Source organism: Anabrus simplex, chromosome 5 (assembly GCF_040414725.1).
Source record: "Anabrus simplex isolate iqAnaSimp1 chromosome 5, ASM4041472v1, whole genome shotgun sequence".
NCBI lineage: Eukaryota > Metazoa > Arthropoda > Insecta > Orthoptera > Tettigoniidae > Anabrus > Anabrus simplex.
The window spans coordinates 429,014,997-429,034,174 of record NC_090269.1 but is presented as its reverse complement, the minus strand read 5'-3'; the positions used below and the strand labels follow the sequence as shown (position 1 = coordinate 429,034,174).

Here is a 19,178-nt window from a genome sequence, read left to right as displayed (position 1 = left end):
TTTAGTTCCATACCTCTTATCTTTAAATCGTTAGAAACCAAGTCTCACCGTCGTCGTCTCGGTCTCCCTCTACTTCTCTTACCCTCCATAGCAGAGTCCATTATTCTCCTAGGTAACCTATCCTCCTCCTCCATTCGCCTAACAAAACCCCATGACCCCACCATCGAAGCTGGTTTATGCGTACAGCTTCACCCATCGAGTTCGTTCCTAAATTAGCCTTTATCTCCTCATTCCGAGTACCAGGAGCAAAAATTCGTAGAAGACATTGAGCACAATACGGTGACAATGTTTTGCTACCGCAAGGTTTTTACCAGTAGATTGAACAGTTGAAAAGAGGTTGCATGAATGATGAGGAAAGATCCGAGTGTCCATCTGCAGCCATAATTGATGCCATTATTGAACAAGTGCGTGATATGATCCTGAATAACAAGACAAGTGACTGTTGATGACGTAGCAAACCATAGGCCGTCGATTCAGCTCCGATCAATAGGTGAAGGAAGCGGTGCATACGTGGCTTGCTACGCAACCAAAAACCTTTTTTGCAGAGGGTATCAGAAAGCTTGGGAAATAGTGGACCATGTGCACTGAAAAGCAGGGTGACTATGTTGAAAAATGATATCAATAAAAAGTGTGCATTCTTTTTTGTTATGAATTATAAAAATTGATTGCAGATACTTATTGACTTGCCCTCGTATTAAAGGTAGGTTGTTTTCCTTTCTAACATAACTACTTTGTAACAGTGAGTTTTCAGTAGTAGTACCAGTGATTTTTGGACTACTGGATGGCCTTTGACTGTGTGTTCAATGGGAGAAAATGTGGAAATGGGTGTTCCTGCAAGTCTGGTTTGGCTGATAAGGAATGTGCATGAAGCCAACTCAGCTATGGCAAACTATCTGGGATTTTCAAGATCCAGAAAGGTGTCCATTAGGGCTGTATACTGTCACCCTTGCTCTCCAATATCTATGGCGAGTACATAATGAAAGCTGCACTTGAGGAATTGGATGGCGGATTTCCTGTTGGTGGCAAGAAAATATCCATCCTCATTGCTAGTGATGAGAAGATGATGATTGAGCTAATTTATTGTGTCAAAAATGTCATTGCTCAAGTGGGACCACAAATTAATATGTACAAGATCAAAATAATGATTGTTGATAGGGTGAAGAAATCAGCCGGCACAGACATCTCCAAGGAATTAGAGAATACTCTACCTTGGTTCAGTCATTTCCAGTTCAGGTATCTGTGCGCCTGAGATTAAGAGAACAGGTACGGCCAAAAATGTAATGACGAATTTGTTCCATTTATGGAAGGATCGCTCTATCTCATTACCACTGAAAATGAGACTAGTGTCCAGTCTGGCATTTTCAGTTTTCTTCTATGGAGCAAAGAAATGGACTGTAAGTGTTACAGACCTGAAGAAAATCAATTCTTTTGAAATGTGATGCTGGCAAAGAATGTTATGCATACCTTGAACAGCATTTCACACAAATGATTCCATTATAAACCAGCTCAGCGTCAGAATCACATTATCATCAATATGTAAACGAAGAGTTTTAAAGTTCTTTGGACACACTATGCGATGTGGGAATGATAGCATGGTAAAACTTATCATTCTTTGAAATATTCCCAACAAGAGAGATCAAGGAAAAGTTCCCACTCAGTTACCAAGAGTTTAATTGGGTTGAACATCTTTGGTGCAGCATGTTTGGCTGAGGACCACAAGAGATTGAGACAACTGAACAATAGCCTCATCACAGATGATGATCCTCAGAATTGAGTGAATGATAAGAGAGAGATCAGTACAGTGCATCAGGTAGGTTTCTCTGCAGAGGTTCTGCACTGGAAAGAACGCTAGTAACAGCAGTTCTGTTGGTAGCATGAACTCACACTTGTAACAGAACAAGTCATAATTTATGTTGGCCCTACTCGTCATGATCATAAGAGATGCTATTTGGAAAAGTTGAATTAGAAAAATGTATACAAAATTCTAGTTTTACAATTTCTCCATACTAATTGCATATGCAAAAAACATAAAGCACTCTTTTTATCAGTGAATATTATTACCAGTATTTTGTCTAAAACCATACACACTGTACTATTCGTAACCTTTCCGAGGCAATCTGTCCATCACCATTTACGGTTGTACCAATGACTATGTTTGGCTGCTCCTGCCGACTTAATGCTTTCTGTAACAGCAGATCATAACTAGGCTTTCTGCAGGGAAAATTAGCTGTAACACTGTAGTAGTTGCTGTGTGTGAGAGAGAATTTGTTTGGTATTCTGTTGATTTCCGTGTCTGTTTATCGTGTTCATATTTGTTGATTTTTTGCACTCTAATTTTAGTGTAAAATTATATTTCTTAGGTAACTTACACATTGTAATACAGATTAGGAGCACAATTTATATCTCTACAATGTGCCAGTGGTATCTGAAGACTGTTCAGTACCTACCAGGTCCATTAGGGTTAGGGGCATTCACCATCTAAATGCATACTGCAAACTGGAGGACATACATTGCTCTGTTTTAAACCAGGATACATGAAGCATGGTGGTATACAGCAACAGGTTAATAGCAGCTGGTGATATTTTTCACTGGTTGTGCAGCATAAATATAAAACTTGTTATTTAAAAAAAGTATTATTGATAAAATACAACTATTTGTATTTATATAAATGTGTGCAAATTTAACGTGTTGTGTAGTGTAATTTTCTAACCTTATGACGAAAAAAATGAAATGGCGTATGGCTTTTAGTGCCAGGAGTGTCCAAGGACATGTTCGGCTCGCCAGGTGCAGGTCGTTTGATTTGACGCCCATAGGCGACCTAGTGAAATTAACCAATGATGGTTAAAATTCCTGACCTTGCCGGGAATCGAACCTGGGACCCCCCTGACTAAAGGCCAGCACGCTAACCATTTAGCCATGGAGCCGGACTAACCTTATGATATAATATACTGATGCTAAAAATCCATTCTTCTGTCCTCTCCTAGGGAAATGTGTCTCTAACTTTCTCCTTGAAGTTGAGCCCATCTCTAAACGAATCGTTGCTCAATAGGCAACATCGCCAAAGCTGTCGATCATATTTCAGAAATGTTTTCAACCTCTTTAATATTGAGAAACACTTGCCAGATTCACCTCTTGTTATTGGTATAGTCATAAGAATCGTCAACAGTTTAAGACTTTCATAGGATGTATACAATCATGAACTGCAGTAGAATACAACACTAGAACAGTTGACTAAAACCTTTGCATGTGTAAATTATCTGTAGCTCAGTTTGAAGTCTAGCAACATCTATGAATGGGTAAGCTCAAGAGTTTTCTAAAGCAAGGTTTGTGGAAACTCTTCATTGCAGTTTCTGAAATTTTCTGTTGAGGAAACCATAAAGGCAATGTGTGCCCCAAGCTTGACGGATGAGGAGAAACGGGCTGAGAAACAAATATCACCTGAAGAAGAAATTAGCAGCAAAGACAGTGGTATGTGAGTCCCTGTATGATGATTTGGAAACTGCAGAGGATCAAAAGAGGCTCTACAAGATTGCAGCTCAAATATGCAAAATCATGAAAGACATGATGGTGCTCAAGTTCATCATTGATGATCAAATCAGACTTCTTATCAAGGATGATGACATTAAGGAAGGCTGGAGAAACTACTAAATGAAGAGTCCCCATAGAATACTTCTCCTAACTCCGAGATTGGTGGTTCGCTTTTAAATTTATAACTTTATTTTTATAACTGTTAGGTTCTTCAGTCTGTCAAAACTAATTTATTAATAAATAAATTTTATAAACTACCTGGAAAAGAAAACATATGATAACAGAATTATATCTGAGAAAGCCCACTCCTTTTCATTATTGTCATTCAGAAAAGTACCGAGAGATCTGATTTGGGCAGTAGTACAAGCTCGTGGTATTTCAAAATCTTACGTGAAGTTGATCCAGAATATACACAAGGATTCAAACACCATGTGAGATTCATAGTAGGTAGCCTATATCAAAACCTTTTCCAGTCAAAGTTCGTGTCCACTGGGATGATGTTCTCAGCCCACTCCTTTTCATAATCATCATGAATTTCTTGACATCGGAAATCACAGGTACACTTTTTGAAACATTACTGTTAGCTGATGATGTGACGTTGATTAACGACAGCATGGTATTGCTTCAGGACACGTACACTTTCAAAGATCTCGTGGCTTCAACAGCAGATATTTTGCTTGATTCCCAACCACTCTCGAAATGTCGCAGTTTTATATATCTCGGCTCTGTGGTGAATATGATGAGGGTGTAAATCACAGAATCAGGATATGCTGGCTGATGTGGAAACAAAACTTTGCCTGTGTTTTGCGATAATGTGATGCCACTGAAGCGTAGAGGAAAACTCTACATGACAGTGGTGAGGCCTGCACTGACTTATGCTGGACGTTTTATGAACACCACAGGCGGTCATCTAAATGCCATGGAGAAGCTGAGAAAGTTGGCAGGAGTTTAGAAGAAAGATCACATCTGAAATAAGCGCATCACAAATGCGTTACTCATGAAGGAGACAGTTGTGGAGAAGGTTCAGTGTGAGCGGGTGACAGGGTTTGAGAAAGTGAATGGACAGGACGAAAGCTGTATAGCAAAAAAGAGCTCTTGACCTGGAGAATAGAGAAAGAGGCCTAAGAACTGCTGGGCACAGCAAACGAGGTGCCAACTTTACAGTTCCACTGACATTGAAACACAAGCAGCTGCCTCATCCCAGGCATTTACCCATCTATTACTGCTTCTGCATAGCAGGTTCTGGGTACTTCCTGTCTAGATATGTTGCAACCTGAAGGACTTAACATTGCGTGGTCGTATTCAGCAACAGATTGCTGCGCAAGGCCATCTCTAACATAACTTTAAATATCTCTCTTGAAGCCTATTGCAAATTCTGGGAATGCTTGCAACATTTTACCACACTGCATGCACTGTAGAAGGAACTTCATTGGCAGCTTCATGATAAATAGCAGTTTTAAATTAAAAAAGAAAATATATTTGGTCTCATTTTCACTATAACTGTTGTCTAAAGTAATGGATTCAAATACAGTATGTAACAGTTGAATCAAATTTCTTTGGGTATCCACATGCAACCGTGCGATAGCCAGCCACTGCCACTGTCTCAGGTGGTCATTACATGTCCGTAGCCTGTCATACATCTGCTAGATTGCTGGTGAAAGTGGTACACGATCTTTTACATTAACAAGTGTAAGTTGTGATATTTCAGAAACTCTTGAGTTTTGCCGTGATATTTGGTAAGTGATCAACATCTCTCTGGTTTATGGAAAATCTAATAGTTTTTCATAGAATGGTGTCCTTTTGAGCATACAGATGCCCCTGCACCTAATCCAGACTGTTGAATAGAAGATGTACAAGTTTGTATAAGTATTATCCCAGAATTTTTCTACTTCCTTAAAAAAACCTGGAGAGATTTTTCATATAGTACAATTCCCGTTCATAAAATGCACAAATGGTGATAATATTGTTTGTGGAATTTATCTGTGACTTAGTAGAAAGAAAGATTTTTATTGCAGACAGTAAAATATATTGTTATCCACAGGTTTGTGGTGTGTGTTTTATGGTGTTGGCTGTAATGTTGACGCAAGGTCTTGCCCTAACGTCTGACAGTCGTGTGATCCCAGTACCATGTCCTACACAGAACTGGAACATGGTTATCAGGGACTTAAAAAGGCTCGTCCAGGTTTCTACATTGGATTGGATATCAATGGGAGTCCTTCAGTGAGGGCTGTTAAAAATCGGGTGAGTTCGTTAATGGGTGTCCATTTTAATTGTATGGTAGTGTACTGATGGCCAATAACTCTCCCATGTACTACATATGTGTGCGCTGTTAGGATTAGTGTTCTCAAGATAAACACTGTAGCAGAAAGTCACTTGAAATAAAAGAAAGTCTTGTATCCCCCCTTGTTTATTTTGAACTTCACCTTGCAGAAAAAGTGTGTGTTTATGTTGCTGTTTGTTTAGCAGGGATGGTGTAGAAATGTATTCTTACCCAATAGTGTATTGGTTAGCTGGCATGAATGGAAGATTCATTATCCTTAGAACATTTTGTGTATAGTATAGTTTTATTTCTTAGATGAATAAAAGAAAAATGTTTGCTTACGATGGTGTGTAAATCCCTGATGCAGTTATTTACTCATTGCAGAAATCTGTGATATCTTGTATTCTTCAGATTGTATGGGGCAAATGAAAAGAAGCTCCTTTTCTTTTCTGTTTGAATATCAATTTGTTACAGCTGTTTTCCAAAATATCTTAAATGCCAGTCCATATCCATTCCTTATTGCACTTTGATGGTTTTCATGACTTTTCTTTTTGTGTAATATGAAATAAAATTAACATTTACTACCTAGAAACTTCACCTGGCTACCATGTTTGTATCCAGTTCAGACTGGACCTTTGTTCTAGCAAAGGATGTGGTGTATATGTGAGTCATTCAATAGTTACAGCTAGGAAAACAGAATATCAGGTTTTAGAAAAATAAGTACATACATAATATCAGTCAGCTCGCATTTGTTAATGTCTATTATCATAAAAATAATTTAATGAGGAAGAACTAATTAGAAATCCTCCAAATGTAACTTATTGCCTCCTGTTAAATTCATATATAATCATAATCTTGTGCCGTTTTTGTTACTTGCTTAGTTTAGGTACCTATTTATGAATAATTTCTTATTTTGATACTGTATATATCTCTGTATACAAGCAATAGACTATATCCATGTTTCTGTATGTTTTATAATTCAGTCACTGTATTTTTCATTATCAAATATTTGATTTGTAAATGAATGATATAAGTAGGCTGGTTAGATGCACAAGAAGACCAAGGTAAATAAATCATTTAAACATTAAATAATCACGATCCTAGTCATAAGTGTTGACATGTGTATGTGTGTTCAGTCCTCAGCCCTAAGGCTGGTTGGGTCCTCAACAGCTCCGCCATCAGCTGTCATAGGTGGCCTAGGCATCACTGAAGAGGTGAACTAGGGAAATGAGGAGTGAGGTAGTTTCCCGTTGCTTTCCTCACCGAGTCAGAAGTTGCTATTACATATCGGTCTGCCAAGCCGACTGAAATGCATGTACCAACCGAGCCTATGAGCAACATTTTCACACCATTCATAACAGGGACTGGCTGCATAAGGAATAGCATTACTAGCATTGCTCATACCTCAGTCACTTTCATATTGTCAAAGCCAAGGATAAGACAGAGACAGATCTATGAAAGTAACAAAATTGCTCTAGCCTCTACCAGAAGACATGGTGCACTGTAAACACTACGTTCCGCCAGCAAAGGCATCTTGACATGTAATCAGGAGAATTGGTATGAGGTTATCCGCCTTTCAGTACACTATAAGTAAAATGACGAGAGATTTGAGATCATTTCACCTATTTAAGGGACCGGTTTCAGTCCAGCCAGGGGTCATCCTCAGCCTTATAATTCTAAACATCACCGGGCGAGTTGGCCGTGCGCGTAGAGGCGCGCGGCTGTGAGCTTGCATCCGGGAGATAGTAGGTTCGAATCCCACTATCGGCAGCCCTGAAGATGGTTTTCCGTGGTTTCCCATTTTCACACCAGGCAAATGCTGGGGCTGTACCTTAATTAAGGCCACGGCCGCTTCCTTCCAACTCCTAGGCATTTCCTGTCCCATCGTCGCCATAAGACCTATCTGTGTCGGTGCGACGTAAAGCCCCTAGAAAAAAAAAAATCTAAACATCGGCAAGTTATACAATGTATGTACAATAATTAAAATCCCTAACCATATACATTATCACAAGACATAAAACACACGTTGAAATATATAACAACAATGTAAAAGACACTTTAAACACCAGATGTGAAATTCAAATAAAAGTTTAGGTAAATTGACCACTTTTAAACAAGTTCTGTTGGACTGGATGTCTGAAGTGTGTCACTCAGTTCACATTTATTCCTTGTGTGTGTCCCATTAATTTTTAAGCATTATTTTAACGTATCCACAAAGACGCATACGAGATGCTGTCAGTTGGTACAATTATTTATTCATATCTATTTACAAGTTAACATGTACATAACCTTAATCGCAGTATCACAAACAAAACACTTCACTCCGAGGACATCAACAAAGCTGCCATTTTGACAAAAGCTAATCGCTGCGCATGGAGATTACAGCCTTGAAACACGGTTGAAACAGATGACTACCAACTTCAATATGGAGACTGCAACTATTGCATGTCAACCCGATATTCTTGCTACACCATAACTCTACTGAACAATAACTCTTTTACCAATCACTCTCAGACCACTGACTCTCACTAGTCACCGTCAAGATCATCTCCTTATATATGTCCTGGCCAGGCTTCCAGAAAGATACGTTACAAAAATAAATCTTATCGAAAATTCAAGAGTGCCTAATACATAGATTAATAATGTACAGAATATTATCCATCGATTTCGTCTACCTATACCATTCTGGAAGTTACAGTGTGTTTCACAATTATGGATTACAAATTATATATACAGGTAAGAATAAATTATAATATTAATTTACAAGTATTTACATTAACTGAACTCATATAAATATTTATGTACAGCACATGTTTCATGACATAACCTCACAAACAACACCATCATATCATATGTATGTAAATAATAATAATAATAATAATAATAATAATAATAATACTCAATGGATGTACATCACTTCATAGCCATACATACAAGTAATAATAATAATTATTATAATAATTCGAGCTCGATACTTGCATTAATTTCCCATGAGTGAGAGAATATTGTTTTCAAGTTATAACCGTTTATCGCACTTGCATCAGTTTAAGAAGATAAGCTTTTAACTTTCTGTAAACTGGTACTGTCAACAAATAGGACAATTTCTCCATGGTTCCTGGCCATTCTCTTAACTTCACTCCAGGTCTTGTTCACCTCTAAGATTCCCTTTTCAGCCGTTCTGTTCCAAGTCTTATTGGGTCGACTTTGCTTTCTGGTGCCTTGAGGGTTCCAGTCTAGTGCCGCCCTTTCAACAGCTCTATCTAGCTTCCTTAGTGTGTGCCTGATCCAGCGCCATTTCCTCTCTTTGATCTGGATGTCAATCGGCTGCTGATTGGTCATGGTCCCAAGATCTTCATTTGAGATTATGTCCATCACCTCACATTTGTTATGCAATGCAGACACCTTTGATCTGTTTTGTAACTTTCCATGTTTTACAGCCGTATAGAAGAATCGACTCACATTGTTGAAGAGGCGGAGCTTAGTCTTCCTAGAGATGTTTCTATTCTTCCGCACGGGGTAGAGCTGCACAAATGCATCATTTGCCTTCTGGATACGGCTTCGAACATCTTCCTCTGCTTCCCCATCAGTTGTAACTGTACTTCCAAGGTAGAAGAAGGACTCAACTCGTTCAATTTCCTTTCCATTGACTTACAGTCAAAGATAAGGGTAGGGTTTTCCACCTGTTCAATACTATTAAAAATGTGAAATAATTAAAACGTCACATTTTTATCGTCATTTTTGGTACCAGTTTTGGCAATTTTATTTGCCATCATCAGCCTAGGAGGAAGTAACAAGGACATTTAATTAGTTACATTGGAATATTCATAATATATGTACAAACCCCGAACTTTCTAAAATAAGTTTGTTATTTACAATTTCAGTATATCATAAAACATTTGGATAGTTGAAAAACAAAAACGAAATACCTCCTTATAAGGTTCTAGAAAAGACATAATATGTTCTAGATACAGTCTTGTACATGTAGGCCTATATCTCCTGGCATTGTTAAATGTTTGTAACTATGCATAAAATTAATGATAGCACCAAGTTTCAGATAAAATTTATTTTTTTAATTATATCCTAATAGCTGTTAAAATATACAACTGGCCTTGAAGAGATATATAAAACCTTTTAAACATTCTGTTATGAGAGATCTTTACAAGAATATACTACCGGCTAATTTTGTTCTAGAGTATTGTTATACAGTGTAAAAAGGTAGAAGACCATTTTATTGACCAGTTTGTGTAAAAAAACAGTTCCTCATGGATTATGATCAATGAACCATCTATATTGCTTGGATTATTTAGTTGTTAAATTAAAAGATTTAATGGCATATATCTTGCATGGATTCACTGAAACAGCTTGACTTAGTAGTGTGTCAATAGTTTGAGTCCTATATTTCAGTATTATATATAATAATGTGAGGTAAACTTGAGGCTGTAAGTTGACAGACAAGATTTCGTGAAAATACACTATTTTCAGGTGGATAATCGTGAATCTGGAAAGATCTCCAATCAAACGGACCTAAAAGAAAAATTTTAACTTCATGTTAGTGTGACGAAAACAGGGACCAAGAAAAGTGCTAGGCAAATAGAAGATGGAAACTCGCCTCAAGCACCACGTTCACGGGCGAGGAGTTAAAGAGGAACTGCCGAGCAGAATGTCTTATCTTTGACGGTAAATCTTATTTCAATACGGACCAATAATGAAACTTTTGACGTTAAATTTCCATTGACTGTCAAGCTGGTCATGACATTAAAATTAATCCTCATCTCTGTGGTCTTGTTTGTGTTGATCATGAGACCTGCATGTTCCCCTTCCTTCTGCAACCTACCCAATTTGTCCTCTGTGTCCCGGTACCGCTGTGCCATAAGGCAAATGTCGTCTGCAAAGTCTAGTTCTTCAAGCCTGTCTCTCATCCTCCGTTGAACACCCCTCTTCTGTCCTCCCATTACCCTCTTCATCACGCTGCAACAGGAACAACGTGGGGGTAAAAACATACCCCTGGCTCACTCCAGACTTGACATTGATCTTTTCTGTTTGTTTCCCTTCATGAAGAACCTGGCACTCATACTTCTTGTTCATCTCTTTCATGATTTTGATGATCTTTGATGGAATTCCGTATTCCTTGAGGGTCTTCCACATGATTTTTTGATTTACAAAGTCGAATGTTTTCTTGAATCTCACGAATGCAAAGTGGAGGGTATTCTGGCATTCCACACTCTGCTCTAAGATGATTCAGAGTGTATTGATGAATTCCACTCCACACTGCTGCAATGTGCCAAAATCCCAGCTGTTGCTTTCAAAGCCTTCTTTCTACAGAATCCTTTATACGATTCAGGATGACTCGCGACGGCACTTTGCTTGAAGTGGAGAGCAAGGTGATACCCCTCCAGTTGTTGCAGTTTGTTGTATCCCCTTTTTTCAGTAAATTGACTGTAAGCCTCTTCTTTCAGTCGGTCGGTATTTTCTCTCTTTCCTTATCTTCTCCAGCAGCGGGTGCAGCAAATTGATTGTAGTACTAGGTCTGCTTTCAGTACTTCCGCTGGAATATTATCCAAAACTTCTGCTTTCCCATTTTTCATCTGCTTCAAGGCTGTCCGTATCTCACCCTGGATTGGAGAGTCAAGGCTGATGCCTGGATCACTATCTTCTTCTTCCTCTTGCGGCTCATTTTCCAGTCCCACATCTCTATTAAAAACCTTTGCAAAGTGTTCTCTCCATCTACTCAGCTGTTTTTCGCATGTAGTCTCCACAGGCCTACTTTTATTAACCTTTTCATTGCTGAGATAAATTCTCTTTTTAAAAGCCCTGTGTTGAAATATTTTTAATAATTAACTTCAATACATAAAAGTTGGAAATAAGATAGGAAAAACCAGAGGGTTCTTGCCTGCTTGTCATATATTTTTGTACTAAATATGGAAGGTCCTAAACTGATTTTTCTAACACAAAATTAGCTATATGTTGCGCAGGAAATTTAAGGTTGTCCAACATAAAAGGCCAACAATTGAACAAAAATCGAACTCATAATTAAAAATAACAGTAAAAAGCTCAACTTGCATGTTTCAGTGGCTGCAGGTGGTCCTAGCTGTCCACTTCCAAGCATTGATATATAACTAAACTGAAGACAATAACTTCAGGGGTGTCTAAAATGAGTAAAAATGTATCTAAATTTTACAGTAAAATATTATTCAAGATAAAACACTGAGAATGCATTAAAAATTCCTATACATCTTGGTTTGATATCAAAATAAAAAATGGTCCAGACCAGTTCAAAATAAAAAAATAAAAAATCTCTATGTGCAAATGAGGTGTCTAGCTCGGTGGCAAATGGTACACTAAAATACATTATTGTCAAGCACTAAATTTTAAATTAACAAGAGAAGAAAAGAATTTTTTTCTAGAATACAATAATATACAATTTATGCTAACAATTTTTTTTCTATTAAACAAACAGATCATCCTTAATAAATTTATATTGTTTACAAAATTCTACTTACAATATCTCCTATACTTACAAACATAGTCAACTCATATACAGTATGTGGAATTACTTCAAATAATACTATGCAACTTTTATAAGATTAAAATTTACATTGCATTTATTTAATTTTTTTTTTAAAACCCATTTTGGAACCTAAGTAGCATAACGACCTGCTGCGTCTTAACCAGAGCCCCCTTTTGCCACCACTTTTCGGAGTTCCTGAAGGGCCTTCACAGTTACCGTAGCGGTCCCAGGGCCCTCGAAGTCCCTACTGTACTTCACCCCTACAGGCAGTTCCCTACTTTGGCTGTCCAAACTCCATGGACCAGGGGATGGAATTAATTTTTTTTAACACACATTTTTTATTTACAAGAGCCTGCACTGGTCGAATGCCCTCTAACATTTCATTTGTTTTCCCTGTTGCTGTTAATTCTCTTCTTGAATACCTGTACAGATTTTGGAAAAGGATCAAACACTACCCCTGGTAAACTGTTCCACTCCTTCACGCCCTTCCCAATGAATGAAAATTTACCCCAATCGCTTCTGCTAAAATTCCTTCTAGTTTTATACTTGTGGTCAGTTCTGCCAATATAATTATTTTCCAACTGAAGCCTCTCACGGATTTCTCCCCATGCTGCTTCTCTTGTATAGGCTCTATATAAACCTATAAGTCTAGTTTTCTCCCTTCTCTTACTTAAAGTTTCCCACCCAAGTTCCTCTAACATTTCTGATACACTACTGTTTCTCCTGAAATCCCCTGTTACAAATCTTGCTGCTTTCCTCTGCACACTATCTATTTCTTTTATTAGGTATTCTTGGTGAGGATCCCAAACACTGTTTGCATATTCCAATAATGGACGAACCATACTTAAGTAACTTTTTTCTTTTAATTCTTTGTTGCATCCTTTAAGTAGCCTCATTATGACATGTAACGATCTGTATGCTATCTCAACCTAAGTATTTGCACTTGCCATTTTTTTGGGATAACTACCTCATCCAAAGCATATTCAAATTCAGTTTTAAAGCTCCTGTTTGTAAAAGTTGTAACAGCCTCCATTAACCTTCATATTATTTTCTTCAACCCACTGTTGGATACTTTCAAGGTCCCTTTGTAATTCTGAACAATCCTCAATGTTATTTATTTCCCTATAAACAATTATATCATCTGCATACAATCTTATTTTTGATGTTATATTGTTCCCTAAATCATTTGTGTATATTAAGAAAAGTAACGGACTGATTATACTACCCTGTGCGATTCCCTTCCAAACTTTCTCTTCCTGTGATATATTATTTCCTACTTTGACTTTCTGAACCCTTGAATTTAGAAATGTTCTTATCCAACGTATAACCCTTACGTCCAATCCTATTCCCTCCAATTTCTTTAATAATATTCCATGTTCCACTCTATCAAAGGCTTTGGAAAGATCTATGGCTATGCAATCTAACTGGCCTCCTGAATCCAACTGATCTGATATGTCCTGCTGAAATCCCACCAGTTGTGCTTCACAAGAAAATTTCTTTCTAAATCCATGAACCAATTTTTATCATCACATATCCCTCTGATGTACTTTGCTATTAAACTCTTCACTATTTTACAAACTATACTGGTCAGGCTGATTGGTCTGTAATTATTAAATTAATGTAGTAATGGTCCACCTTTCAATACTATAATATGTAATATTCTAAATTACATTAATTAGGGACTAGTTTCGGCCTGGGCTGGCCATCTTCAGCCTTAATGTAAAACACCTAATAACTAAACAAATGTACATGCACACAATTGACATAAAAACAAATGAAAACAAATATATACAAAGTGACATGTTATTGAAAGGTGGACCATTACTACATTAATTTAATAATTACATTGTACTTGCAATTCAATACGGATCAGAACCATGAAGTTTATAACCTATGATTGGTCTGTAGTTCTCTGGTTTCCATTTATCACCCTTTCCTTTATAAATTGGTATTATTATAGATTCCTTCCATTCCTTTGGTATTACACTATTATTTATGACATAGTCAAAGAGAAATTTCAAATAAGGCACTATGTACCACCCCATTGTCTTTAATAACTCCCCAGTAATTTGATCACTTCCTGCTGCTTTTCCTTGCTGAAGCAGTTGAATTTCTCTGAAAATATCTTCATTTGTGAATGAGAAGCTTCTTGATTCCCTATGTGTCTCTCCCTCTCTATCTTCTGTTACTGTTTCCAACTCCTGACAATCTTCTACTGAATCTCTGAATTCCCTACTAAATAGATTTGCTTTCTCTGTATCTGTTGAATAGTGTTCACCCCCTTCTCCCACCATTGTAGGAATTTGGATTCCTTTTCCTTTTTGATTCCTAATATGTGAATATATCTTTTTCCATTTCCCTTTGTGGTCATTACTCTCTTGAAGTATGCCATTCATATATTTCTCTTTGCTTCCTTTTTCACTCTGTTCAGTTTCCTCATTAGCTGTTTTCTAGTTTCTCTATTCTCCGTACCCTCTTTGATTTTCCTGTTTACTATTCTACATTTTCTTTTTTAATTTCCTTATTTCCTGAGCGAATGATGGGGTAGATTTGTCAGTTGGAGGAATTAGGACAAGAATTGTGTCCGTGTATTCACCATGTGAGGGTGCAGATGAGGATGAAGTTGACAAGTTTTATGAAGCATTGAGTGACATCGTGGTCAGGGTCAAGAGCAAGGATAGAATAGTGCTAATGGGCGATTTCAAATCGAGAGTTGGGAATAGAAATGAAGGATACGAAAGGGTGATTGGTAAATGTGGGGAAGATATGGAAGCTAATGGGAATGGGAAGCGTTTGCTGGACTTCTGTGCTAGTATGGGTTTAGCTGTTATGAATACATTCTTCAAGCATAAGGCCATTCACCGCTACACATGGGAGGCTAGGGGTACCAGATCCATAATAGACTATATCTTAACCAACTTTGAATTCAGGAAATCTGTTAGAAATGTACAAGTTTTTCGCAGACTTTTCGATGATACAGACCACTATCTGATCTGTAGTGAACCAAGTATCTCTAGGCCTAGGGTAGAGAAAGTGAAATCTGTCTGCAAACGAATAAGGGAAGAAAATCTCCAGGACGAGGAAATTAGACAGAAGTACATGGATATGATTAGTGAGAAGTTTCGAACAGTAGACAGTAAGCAGGTTCAGGATATAGAAAGTGAATGGGTGGCATACAGAGATGCTGTATTAGAAACAGCAAGGGAATGCCTAGGAACAACTGTGTGTAAAGATGGGAAAAGGCGAACGTTTTGGTGGAATCATGAAGTGAGAGCAGCTTGTAAACGTAAAAAGAAGGCTTATCAGAAATGGCTGCAAACAAGGGCAGAGGCAGACAGGGATTTGTACGTAGATGAAAGAAACAGAGCGAAACAAATAGTTGTTGAATCCAAAAAGAAGTCATGGGAAGATTTTGGTAACAACCTGGAAAGGCTAGGTCAAGCAGCAGGGAAACCTTTCTGGACAGTAATAACGAATCTTAGGAAGGGAGAGAAAAAGGAAATGAATAGTGTTTTGAGTAATTCAGGCGAACTCATAATAGATCTCAGGGAATCACTGGAGAGGTGGAGGGAATATTTTGAACATCTTCTCAATGTAAAAGGAAATCATCCTGGTGATGTTGCGGACAGCCAAGCTCATGGGGAGGAGGAAAATGATGTTGGTGAAATTATGCTTGAAGAAGTGGAAAGGATGGTAAATAAACTCCATTGTCATAAAGCAGCAGGAATAGATGAAATTAGACCTGAAATGGTGAAGTATAGTGGGAAGGCAGGGATGAAATGGCTTCACAGAGTAGTAAAACTAGCATGGAGTGTTGGTAAGGTACCTTCAGATTGGACAAAAGCAGTAATTGCACCTATCTATAAGCAAGGGAACAGGAAGGATTGCAATAACTATCAAGGTATTTCATTGATAAGTATACCAGGCAAAGTATTCCCTGGCATCTTGGAAGCGAGAGTGCGATCAGTTGTTGAGAGGAAGTTGGATGAAAACCAGTGTGGTTTCAGACCACAGAGGGGCTGTCAGAATCAGATTTTCAGTATGCGCCAGGTAATTGAAAAATGCTAGGACAGGAATAGGCAGTTGTGTTTATGTTTCGTAGATCTAGAGAAAGCATATGACAGGGTACTGAGAGAAAAGATGTTCACTATACTGGGGGACTATGGAATTAAAAGTAGATTATTAAAATCAATCAAAGGCATTTATGTTGACAATTGGGCTTCAGTGAGAATCGATGGTAGAATGAGTTCTTGGTTCAGGGTACTTACAGGAGTTAGACAAGGCTGTAATCTTTCACCTTTGATGTTTGTAGTTTACATGGATCATCTGTTGAAAGGTATAAAATGGCAGGGAGAGATTCAGTTAGGTGGAAATGTAGTAAGCAGTTTGGCCTATGCTGACGACTTGGTCTTAATGGCAGATTGTGCCGAAAGCCTGCAGTCTAATATCTTGGAACTTGAAAATAGGTGCAATGAGTATGGTATGAAAATTAGCCTCTCGAAGACTAAATTGATGTCAGTAGGTAAGAAATTCAACAGAATTGAATGTCAGATTGGTGATACAAAGCTAGAACAAGTCGATAATTTCAAGTATTTAGGTTGTGTGTTCTCCCAGGATGGTAATATAGTAAGTGAGATTGAATAGCAAGAACGATTGCTGGTACAAACAGTTGGGAACAATGGCAGGAGGGTACTTGGGATGAGGAGATAAAGGCTAAGTTAGGAATGAACTCGATGGATGAAGCTGTTTGCTTAAACCGGCTTCGGTGGTGGGGTCATGTGTGGTGAATAGAGGAGGATAGGTTACCTAGGAGAATAATGGACTCTGCTGTGGAGGGTAAGAGAAGTAGAGGGAGACCAAGACGATGATGGTTAGACTCGGTTTCTAACGATTTAAAGATAAGAGGTATAGAACTAAATGAGGCCACAAGACTAGTTGCAAATCGAGGATTGTGGTGACGTTTAGTAAATTCTCAGAGGCTTGCAGACTGAACGCTGAAAGGCATAACAGTCTATAATGATAATGTATGTATTCCTTATTTCCCTTGTATAATAAACAGGGTCTGAGGTCATTTTGCCCTTCTTAACAGGTACAAATCTCTTCTCTCCTTCCCAAATGATTCCTTTAAATTTAGCCCAAAGTGTATCCACATTACTCCCTTCACTTATCCAACAACTGAATTGTGATTTAAAGTAAGTCCCAAATTCATCAACTTTAGTTTTTCTATATGATTTCTTGTCTTGTGTGACCCTCTTATTAAGCATTTTTGGTACAAGTCCTACATCCATTATTACAGCCTTATGGTCACCTATTCCTTCAATTACCTCTATTTTATCAACAATTTCCCATGGTTTAACCAAGAATACATCTAGCAAGTTGTTAAGACGAGTCGGTTCTTCTACTACTTGTGTAAATCCTCCCTCCAATATCGATCAAGTGCCAATGTTGCTGTCAAACATTGATACTGAAACACACCCTATAGAATATTTATTTGTTATTTTTGTGGAGCGTGGTTTAACTTCTATGACTATTCTTTGACTAATTTTTCCACTTTTCAACGAACAAAGACACAAAATAAAACCAAAACGTCATTGGTAGTAGCTTTCTGTACTTATGTCTTATAATAGTGGACCAATGTGTACTGAGTGGAGTAGCCGCTCTACGGCTCTACATTCGGGAAACGTGCAAGTTCGATTCCCGCCGTCGACTTTCCTGAGAATAATTTTCTGTGATTTTCCATTTTCACTTCCAGGAAAAATCTGGGACAGTTCTTATTCCAAGGCCAGAAGCATTTCTTTCCAGCTACTTACCCAATTTCACTCACCATTATTTATTTCATCTCCATTAGCTCCGCTGAGGTTGACATCAGGAAGGGCATCCGGCCTTATAAACACACAATATAAATTCATCTCATGGGACTAACAGGTAGACATACGGAGGACTAATGTGTACTTAATACTAGAACAGCGGAAGGGGTCAAAATGACACCAACCTTCAATTTTTCTTTAATAATGTGTACACTCTTACATTATTTCTCTTCTCTTTTTGTAGTTTTTGTTCTGTTTATGGTGATGTAACACACCCAGCAAAACATTTACATTTTCATAGATTTTTGATGCATCAGCAGAAGGGCTCATTTTGACACCTGTACAATTTCTTATTACAACGTAGGAGTTTACTTTGCCAGACAATAGTATGTACTCGGCCTGGATTATTAGTACTGTTGAGCTCGTACTGCCAGATGAGTGTTCCAGTTAGTGGAATTATTTTATTCATCTTATCATTTAGAAAATCTTCTTACAGACAGGTGTTACGATTGTATTTCTTCCGAAGAGGTGTCTCGTATGCTAGAAAATTCCATTGAATCTCAGTGTGAACTATCCGATTCAGATGACGTTTTTTCTAGAGACAGCCGAGACTAGTGAGGACGATCATAATGGGACAGAGGATGAATTATCAGCAGGAGAAGTTGAAAGTGCTAATCTGCCTCCGAACTCGCCTCAAATGTCTCAATCTCAGTTAAGTGTTTCATCAGTAAAGATGGTCGCTTGAGACGGAACCGATTGGGAGGTCTTGTGTTCAAACTTAATAACAATATTGCGACAGACTGAGAACATACAGTGAACCATAACAGTGTACTAAGGCAAAAAGAACAAGAACTCCCCCTTCTTAGCACATGGTGCGCTCAAGTAACAATGATCACAGAACAAAAGAAAAAGCCAGAAACTAACTACGACGACACAAATCGCAGGGTAGATGTGTTCAACCAAATGTCTCGTAAGTATACCACCAAGGGTGCATGCAGGCGGTGGCCAAAGCATGTCTTTTACAATATCCTAGACCTAACAGCTATCATGCTTGGGTCATTTACAAGGAAGTAAC

General features: G+C 38.0%; 1 protein-coding gene across 10 annotated transcripts in view; it reads left to right on the top strand.

Annotated features, from left to right (window-relative positions):
- l(1)G0196 (inositol hexakisphosphate and diphosphoinositol-pentakisphosphate kinase) overlaps nucleotides 1-19,178 on the top strand; it is a 543,939-nt gene that overhangs the window by 25,924 nt on the left and 498,837 nt on the right. For 9 of the 10 annotated variants that reach the window (XM_067147825.2, XM_067147823.2, XM_067147820.2 and 6 more), the window contains exon 2: nucleotides 5,570-5,769. In XM_067147825.2, coding sequence (XP_067003926.1) covers nucleotides 5,656-5,769 — 114 coding nt within the window. In that variant the 5' untranslated portion in view covers nucleotides 5,570-5,655. Of the gene's footprint in view, nucleotides 1-5,569; nucleotides 5,770-19,178 lie in introns of those variants that run through there. The other variant, XM_067147821.2, reaches the window with a different exon arrangement.